At 41.3% G+C, this 9,479-nt stretch overlaps 1 protein-coding gene across 1 annotated transcript in view; it reads left to right on the top strand.

Annotated features, from left to right (window-relative positions):
* Window positions 1–5,528: 5,528 nt before the first annotated feature.
* The window catches only part of acss3 (acyl-CoA synthetase short chain family member 3), a 23,131-nt gene continuing 19,180 nt past the window's right edge, over window positions 5,529–9,479 (top strand). The window contains exons 1-2 of the mRNA XM_066668559.1: window positions 5,529–5,934; window positions 8,285–8,429. Coding sequence (XP_066524656.1) covers window positions 5,585–5,934; window positions 8,285–8,429 — 495 coding nt within the window. The 5' untranslated portion in view covers window positions 5,529–5,584. The remainder of the gene's footprint in view (window positions 5,935–8,284; window positions 8,430–9,479) is intronic.

The following is a 9,479-nucleotide window of genomic DNA, read 5'->3' as shown; positions in this document are numbered from 1 at the left end:
AGAGAGAGGAAAGGGAGGGGTAGATGGAGAGAGGGAAATCGTGAGAGAGACATGGTGAGAGAGAGAAATTCATATTTAACTCCATGCAAAAAGGACAACCATTGGCTCAGGAGCTGTGGAATACTATTCCCTTATTGTTGTTCCCCCAATGTTGAAATGTCGCCATTAAATACTGCTTGCCCTGTGTAAATAATATGTATGTAAATATGTGTGTGTGGTTTATGTAAATAAGGGAATCGTAGGGGGTTGAAGCCTATTTGTTTTTGTTCAATTATGTCTTGTGAGCTTAAATCTGTGCTTGTTTGTATACAGCTCTGATGAATAAAGACCAGTGATCTACTGAGTTCCCCCTCAGTTAAATATCCATGGGAAAACAGAACCTCAACTGTAAATAACCCTCGTACTTACACAGCCCAAGGTTTGTGAACACCTGCTCATCCAACATGAAATGACTACTAATCAGGAAAGGATTACTAACTCAGGGTCAAAAACATCCCTCCAGTCCCCTATTTATTGGATAGGTTCCATTACTGCACAGAGCACAGTTACACTGCTCCACAGCCCAACACTAAGGAGTTATTTACCTCTCTAGCAGCACTTGGTATTGGAGATCCTGAGCATTGACTCATATGCAGCTGCTCATGTGCACAGTAACTAGCAAATAGCACTAGCACTAGTTTTGAAAGTGTGTTTACAACTTTTGCATAACAACTCTAGGACTCAAACAAATGCAGACAGACCACATACGACGTCAGTGTTATAAAAAGAAGCCAGTGGAGTCTTTAGAAAAGGGTCTGAAAATGATTTTAAACTGATGCCTTTAACCATTCGTTTGTCAATGAACTTATTCACACTATACACACTGTCAAGCTGCTGTAGAATAAATCCACTTTTTTTTTGTTATTTTGCCCCTCAAAGGCCACTGTTTTTTGTCCTTAAACTGCATTAGCTGATGTTTTGATTGATTATGAGCTGCTGATACACTGGGTGCATAGTGTAGTGGCTTAGCCTCAGGACAAACCACATCGATATTTTAGTGTGTTTTTCCATGCTCTCTCTCTCTTTCTCTCTCTCTCTCTCTTTCTCTCTCTCTCTCTGTCACTCTCTCTCTCTCTCTTCTCTCTCTCTCTCTCTCTCTCTCTCTCTCTCTCTCTCTCTCTCTCTCTCTCTCTCTCTCTCTCTCTCTCTCTCTCTCTCTCTCTCTCTCTTCTCTCTCTCTCTCTCTCTTCTCTCTCTCTCTCTCTCTTTCTCTCTCTCTCTCTGTCACTCTCTCTCTCTCTCTTTCTCTCTCTCTCTCTCTTTCTCTCTCTCTCTCTCTCTCTCTCTGTCACTCTCCCACTTTCTCTCTCTCATCAGCTGCAGACAGATGTGGAGCACTAGAGTAGATAGAAGGATGGAGGGATGGAGGGAGGGGCTTAAAGTCAGATAGAAAGAGGCCACAGGGAGATTATGTTCTCGTCACCATATGGAGCACAGTGCAAGCCTCTGGAAAACATTTCAGCTTTCAGAAAAATGGAGTGGGATTAAGAGAGAGAGAGAGAGAGAGAGAGAGAGAGAGAGAGAGAGAGAGAGAGATCAGAGGGAAGTGTGGGCTTAATGAACAGGTGTTTTCAAGTGAGAGGAAGAGAGAGAGAGAATGAGAGAGAGAGAGACCTTGAAGAAAAATAGGTAAACACATTCTCTACAGACAACACATGTCTGAAATTTTATAACAAGAAGCATTCATTATAAGGGGGGCCTGGAGGCTTTTAGACATATACAGTAATATACAGCTGAGAGTGGGCTGAGAGTGAGCTGGTAGTGAAATGATAAAATGGTATATTTCTCAACCAGCACGGCCATGCGTAGGTGACCAGCTTACTCTCCATCCGTTAAAATATCCTCACTATTTATAATGTTTCTGTCTCACTTTCTACATTTATTCCTATTCTCTCTCTCTCTCTCTCTCTCTCTCTCTCTCTCCCTGATTTGATGAGAACGAATAAAAACTTCAGTGCAAGCTGAAAGACTCTCAATTAAGTTCAGTTGAGCTTAGCTGAGTCAGAGAGAGAGAGAGAGAGGGAGAGAGAGAAAATCAGAGAAAATATACACAGAGAGAAAGAGAGAGAGAAGTAAGAGAGAGCAAAGCAAACAGAGTGAGAGTACAAAGAAAGACAGAGAGAGCAGATTAATGGGGAAATGATTAGAGAGAGATGCTGTAAACCCAGTGTGGGGCTCAATGTTAATTCTATTGATAAAGTGCATCATCACCAGATTTACACAGACACTAAATCCGAGCAGCTGTTCAGAAACACAGAAAAATACGGAGAAACACATTCAGTAAAGCTCTACCAGCCAATAGAGTGCAGAGGTTTAGAGATATTTTAGAAATTCAAAACATAACACATACACTGGGATTTTAAATATTTAGTATAAACCATAGTAAAAAATTCCAATTAGAGATCACTGTTGTATCTGTAGGTTCTCATTAATAGCTCTATAGTTTCTCCTGGACAATTCTGAGATCTGATGGAGAAGTCTCATGCTGCTCGGATATTTCATCTGAGAAAAAAAGTGCTCATGAATCTCATTTTTGATTTTTCTCGAGTTTTAGTGCAGATCTCAGTAAAGTTTCATTCTGAGCTCACACTTATCATCCGCACTAAGAGCTTTCTCATGATACTGTAAATAAGTATCATTTTTATCTGGACAAAGGTGTGTCATGTATTATTTTTTTGTGTGATGCTGTCAGGGATTTGATCAGAATTATCAATAAATCTCCCAAAAATCTCCTGAGAGGTAATATGTAGCAGAAACTTATACCTCACCATTTAGCACCACGCCCATCACTTTGTGCACATCCACAGACCCCTTTAGATCCACCCATTGGCCACATTTTTGGAAACATCTATTTTGCAATTGATGTTTAAAGCTATAACGGTTTTCCAACTCAAAGAACAAGGTGGGTGTTTATAATACAGTGGCCAGTGAGTGTATATATCATCGCTGTTCAACAAAACAACATATCTCCATTTGTGTCGATTTTTATTTTTACTACATCATTTGAACACAACAATGTCCTCCACATTTTGTAAAAATTTCACAATGAATGTGTCAATAGAAATGCTCCCAATTACATGGAATACAATCTTTTGACACTGACTTTCACTGAAAAGTAAGCAGTTTTGTCCTTCTCCTGGAAAGTTTCTGGACAGCAACAAAATGCTAATATTTTTATTCTACTGCTTTAGTGACTGTTAAAGTCCTGGTAACAACATCAGAACATATTCATTCATTCATTATCTGTAAGCGCTTATCCAGTTCAGGGTCGCGGTGGGTCCAGAGCCTACCTGGAATCATTGGGCGCAATGTGGGAACACACCCTGGAGGGGGCACCAGTCCTTCACAGGGCAACACACACACACCTACGGACACTTTTGAGTCACCAATTCACCTACAAACGTGTGTTTTTGGACTCTGGGAGGAAACCTAGAGCACCCGGAGGAAACCCACGCGGACACGGGGAGAACACACCAACTCGTCACAGATAGTCACCCGGAGCGGGACTTGAACCGACAACCTCCAGGCCCCTGAAGCTGTGTGACTGCGACACTACCTGCTGCACCACCATGCCGTGCCACATTAGAACACATGCATATTAAAATGTCACACTGTTCTTTTGGTGTAGTTAATTATGAGAAAAAGAATTAAAGCTGACTTGTGTTTTCACTCATCCACAGCCTGTCAGAATTCAGAGTGTGTATGTGTTTGTATGTGTGTGAGTTCATATGTGCAGTGCCTTTTGAGAAGTGAGAATATCAAAAATATTTCTATCACTTTTTCTCTCTCTCTCACACACACACTTTCTCTCTCCATCTCCACACCCTTTCATCACCCGCTTTGAGTGGCAGACATACTCTCATCACGCCACACACACATGCACACACACACACAAATTGTTCTCCAGAACAAAAATAACTATGTGTTGTTTTGCTTCTCTTCTGATACCACCATGGAGCTAGAGCTAACAGTTATTTCCACTACTGACATGGAACATTGCTGTCAGCATGTGATAGTATATCTGACATGAGCTTTAGGAGGGTTTGATTCTGATGATGTGTGATTAGTCAGGGATCACAAACACTCCAGCTCATTGCAAAAGCATTGGCTGTGGATCCATTAATCCAGAGAACAAAGTTTTACTGCTCCACTGCTCACTGCTGTGGGGCTTTATACCAATCTACCCAACACTTGGCAGTACACTACAGGCACTATAAGAGTCCTTAGGCTCAAATGCAGCTGTTCCAGAGCATGCATGCATTTCTAAGGGATTACAGAAAATATGCTCACTCTAATGTAGTTGAATTCACTCATTGTACAGGGTGTCCACAAACGTGTGGATGTGTAGTGCACTTTGAGATGAAGGGGAAATTGTCCAAAGGCCTGATGAAAGACTGTAAAAAGATTCAGAATTCCTGTCTACTTCAGTCTCTATACCTTGAGTGAGAGAGCTGTGGTCTATAATACTAAGTAGATCCACTCACTTAGCGAATTGTTTCATGTTTTTTTTCACCCTTTTTTGTTAATTATTTTTTTTTTTTTTGGTTCTTCGAAGGCTCTGGGGTTCAAGATCATTATACCGTACGTCCTTGGTGTACAGAATAAAAAAAAAAAAGGAAACACACTGGAATGATGTGGATTCTCTTAACTTTACTGATTCATTTTTGCTCACCTGGTCCCTGAAGTGTAAAACACACCACAGAGGCTTTTTGTTCAAGGTTTAAAGCCTACAGCACACACTCTTAGCTGATGATCTAGAACGTCAAAGGCTTTTATATCTGAGTGGAGAGAAGTGCCAAAGCACAGTGTTGAACAAGTTGTTTGGATTTTTTTTTTCATATAGCTTTTATGACTTTGAAGACTATAGTAAAGCTGCGTATACTCTGCCCTAAAGGCACAATGGTAAATGTGTGAAAGATTCCCACAGGCAAGATTTAGGGGGAAATAAAATGCCTTGAAGTGGAATATGTATTTAAAGTTAAACTGAGCTCATACCTACACTCCCGGGACACTTTATCAGAAACACAACCACGTTTCATACTTACAGAGATATTAAAGTGAAACAACAAAGACAAAATGAGAAGTTCCATTGACATAAAGAAACAACTGTAGACATATTAAGAAGAAACTACAGATACATTAAAGTACAACTAAAGATATTAAAGAGAAACAAGAATTAAACAGATTTGTCGGTGGATTTTCAAAACAGCTGGAATCTGTTGTTGTCCCAGGCCAAGTTTCAACACCTTTTCCAAATAGTCATATGCTTTTCCTTATCCTGTATGTTTAAAATCCTGTCAGTAAATATTTACACGCGCTTCATAAACCCAGTTTAACAGTGTGTTTGAGTTCACAGCTCGGACCTCAGGCTTAGAGAGTGGCCCCTAGCGGCGGGAGAAGGGATTACCCACTTTTATTGTTGTTGTTTTTTTTGAGAAAGTTGAAGTTGCAGAAACGTCACCGCAGCTCGAGCTCGGAGCTGAAAGTGGGAATAGCTCTTTCTGAAAGCGTTTTTTTTTTCAAAAGCGTACCCTTTTCCAGCAAAATGCGGATCTTTAAGGCTTCTTCAGTCAGACCTTACTTACAGAGTAGCTTAAAGAGTGCGTGCAACGTGACAACAACTCGCTCTACATGTTTACCTGCGCTCGGGCGCTCGCTGTCACGTGACCCGCGGCGCAAGGACGTGCACAGTTGGGACATTTCAGCGGGACACGCGGGGCAGAAGTGGAGCTCAGGCCTGGGCTCCGGCTCAGCGCGACATGCGACGTATGAAGAGGCGTTTGTGGGGGCGCGAGACCAGCCCGAGACATTTTGGGCAGAAGCGGCACGTGCCATATGCTGGTTCAAAAGCTGGGAACAAACCCTGGACAACACTAACAAAGTGTTCCCCAGATGGTGAGTGCGGGTGTCCGTCTCGCAGCACGTTTGGTGGTGAGAGCCTTAAAGCTCCCTGACTTGGAGTGGTTTTCTTGAAGAAACGTCACACACATTCCCAAGACGTTTAAAACCTTGTTTACATGTGAATGTAGTGTTGTTGTTTTCTACTGATCATTTCTGCTTTGAAAGTACAGGGTTCCCCGGCCCCCCAACACACACACACACAAATTTCCTGTTTCTTTAGCTTCTCTTTCCTTCCTTTGCACCGTGATAAAACGACACTGTAAGAGAGTCCAAACTATGTTATTCATAGCTACAGACGATGATCCTGCTGTTATTATGATGGACTCATTTCATTAGCGCACTTGACTTTAAGTGACTTGCACGTTTCTTTGTAAAATAGCTCCTTTTGTCCACATACTTCTTATTTCCAACCATCCTCACTCGCTTTTGACACCTGTGTGTCACCCACGATGCACCTGAGTCCTGAACAGTAATACTCGCTTATGACTGGGAAGTTTTCCTTCCAGTTTTGGCGCTGCCAACAACCAAACTACAGAGACTCAGTGACAGCAGGGAAGGGCACAGCCAATCACACTGGCCATGTGTGTTATGGGGAGATAGGACTTGAGTAGATAACATGTTTGAACCCTTTTTCCACATCTAGGTTAATGAGACTTTAACAGATCGGGTTTTATTTTATTTTTTTGGAGCAGATCATATTATTGGTTAGGACAATTCAATAATCGCTGGATATTGGTGGGGACACATCCCCTCTGTCCAAACTAATTCGACGCCCTTGTTGTATTCATATGTTGAGTCCAGAGCCTACCTGGAATCATTGGGCGCAAGGCGGGAATACACCCTGGAGGGGGCACCAGTCCTTCACAGGGCAACACACACACACACACAGTCGCCAGTCCACCTACCAACATGTGTTTTTTTTAACTGTGGGAGGAAACCGGAGCACCCGGAGGAAACCCACACGGACACAGGGAGAACACACCACACTCCTCACAGAGGGTCACCCGAAGCAGGAATCGAACCCACGACCTCCAGGTCCCTGGAGCTCCAAACAGAAGGTTTACTTGTCACATGTAGTCCCTACTCGGTTCTGTTGGAACCATGAGCAAACAGGGACTAAAAAAGTGCTTGGTTCTAGGTACTAGGTGCCAAATTTGGTTAATGTACAAGCAAATCTGTTTGTAGAGCAGAGTCGAGTTGAGGAGGTACCAGGCAATGGACATGTGGCAAAGGTGAATGTGTGCAGTTTTAACCAAGCCACATTTAAGGCAGTTGGGTATAATGTGAAATATCTCATAAATATTTAGTGTTTTAACACACATCTGGTGATTACTTTAAAAGAACTTGCACATAATGTCATGTTCATTCATTCATTGTCTGAAGCCGCTTGCCCAGTTCAGGGTCATGGTGGGTCCGGAGCCTATCAGGAATCGCTGAGCACAAGTCATGAACACAAACTGGAGGGGGCACCAGTCCTTCACAGGGCGACACTCTCTCTCTCTCTCTCTCTCTCTCTCTCTCTCTCTCTCTCACACACACACACACCTATGGACACTTCTGAGGAGCTAGTCCACAATGTGTTTTTGACTGTGAGAGGAAACTGGAGCACCCGGAGGAAACAGACACAGGAACGAGGAGAACACACCTAACTCCTCGGGCTCATAAGAGTCTTGGCACACAAGTGCTTGAAGTTTTCTTCATGTGTAAAGAGTGTGTGCAGTGTCTATGGTTCAATTAGGATTCTACAAACCTCTGTGTTTATGTATTGTTGTGTGTGTGTGTCTAGTCCATTGTCTTTTCCAACAGCTTCTAGGAAAAGATTATAAAAAGCCAGAGAGTGTGTGTGTGTGTATGCAAATATTTGTACCAAGAATATATATTGTTGTGAGGAACAACGCCTATATACACACATTTCTTGTGGCGACATCTCTAACTTTGTTCTTTTTTTCTTACTGTAATGCTTCAGTTGATTAGTACATTTCTAGGCGTAGTGATATATTTAGCAGGTAGTATGTTTGGTTAAGGTGTATGTGTGTACATTGTTGACTATGTAATGACCTCTCAAGTGTCAACACCTTTATTTCAGATGTAACACAATTATGTGCTTTTAAAAGCCACTAGACATTGAGTATAAATAATTTCAGTGACAAACGAAGAAAATATTCATACATACCATTTTTTTTATATATAACCTGTAATCAATTGTAGTTAAATGGTAAACTTCTCATTGATGACATATTTTGTTAATAAAAACTGATTTGTGTTCAGTTTGTTACCAAAATATAGTCTCTATGAGTCAATATTTGTACATGTCATTTAATACATTTTTGCTGCTGTGTCGCAGGTTTGTTCAGGGAGAATTAAACATGTGTTACAATGCAGTGGACCGCCATGTAGAGGCTGGAAGAGGAGAACAACCTGCAATTATTCACGACAGTCCTGTCACCCACAGTAAACAAATAATCACCTACAAAGAGCTGCAGGATCAGGTAACACATAAAAACTCTTACACTGTATCACTATCACAATTTGTTTTGTTTGCAGTCAGGTGAAACACATCCTCTACACACAGCACATGTCTCCATATTTTAATACACAATAACTGATTATTTGTAGAGTTTAACTTACAATTCAAAAATGTGAATAAGTTATAGATTGTTTTTTATTTTATATTTAGTTTTTGGAGTTGACTGTGCCAGCACTTTAAAGGAACACTATGTTTTTGCTACGCTTTTTTGTCTCCTGAGCTTCCTCTCACTTTTGCTGAGTGTAATTCACATTTACAGTGCTGTTGTGAAATCAAGTCTCTCACACACACACATTCTGAGCAGAGGGATATTCACATCAGTCACAAATGGCTCTCAGGGCTTCTAGTGATACGTTCACACACGTTGAGCCTGGGGAATGTGTGTAAGCAAATAAAATGATGTAGACTACATGGTAAAACCCATATAAATCAACTTTGGTGGTACTCTAACTATTACAATCACGCAGCAACTAGCTTAAGAATCCAGTTTCCTAATCAAGCTAGAGCTAGAAACACAAACCTCACAGTAACTCTTTGAAACCTGATTCTAACAGTTTCATCAACAAAACGTATAACACAACAATGCATGAAAAAAGTGCACCAATGATACTTACTACTCCAAGAAGAAGAAAGTGTCTGTATTATTTTCTCATTTATGTTTCAGCTCAAGAGAAAAGTCATTGCAATATTAATTCTTGAACAGTCTTTCTCTCTCTCTTTCTCTTCCTTGCTCCCTCTGCCATAATGTCCTTACTGGGAAAACCGAGCTAGATTGTTCTTGTAGCGAGGTAAACTCCTGTGTGCCATAAAGCATTACACAGTTCTCCTGAAAGATCTCCAGCCCATGATTCTACAATTGTATGGCCAAATATGCCCAGGAACAGTGACTAAAGACACTGAACACTCTATTGCAGGTCAGGGGAGCCTCACGATCATTATTTTAAGGTAAATATACAGAACTTTCTCCCAAACAGCAAACGCAGTCTTAATTTCAGGAGAGAACATTCCATTA

The sequence above is a fragment of the Hoplias malabaricus genome, chromosome 4 (genome assembly GCF_029633855.1).
Source record: "Hoplias malabaricus isolate fHopMal1 chromosome 4, fHopMal1.hap1, whole genome shotgun sequence".
Classification (NCBI taxonomy): Eukaryota; Metazoa; Chordata; class Actinopteri; order Characiformes; family Erythrinidae; genus Hoplias; species Hoplias malabaricus.
Note: the sequence above shows the minus strand (reverse complement) of the source record. Positions and strands in the feature narration are given on the sequence as shown.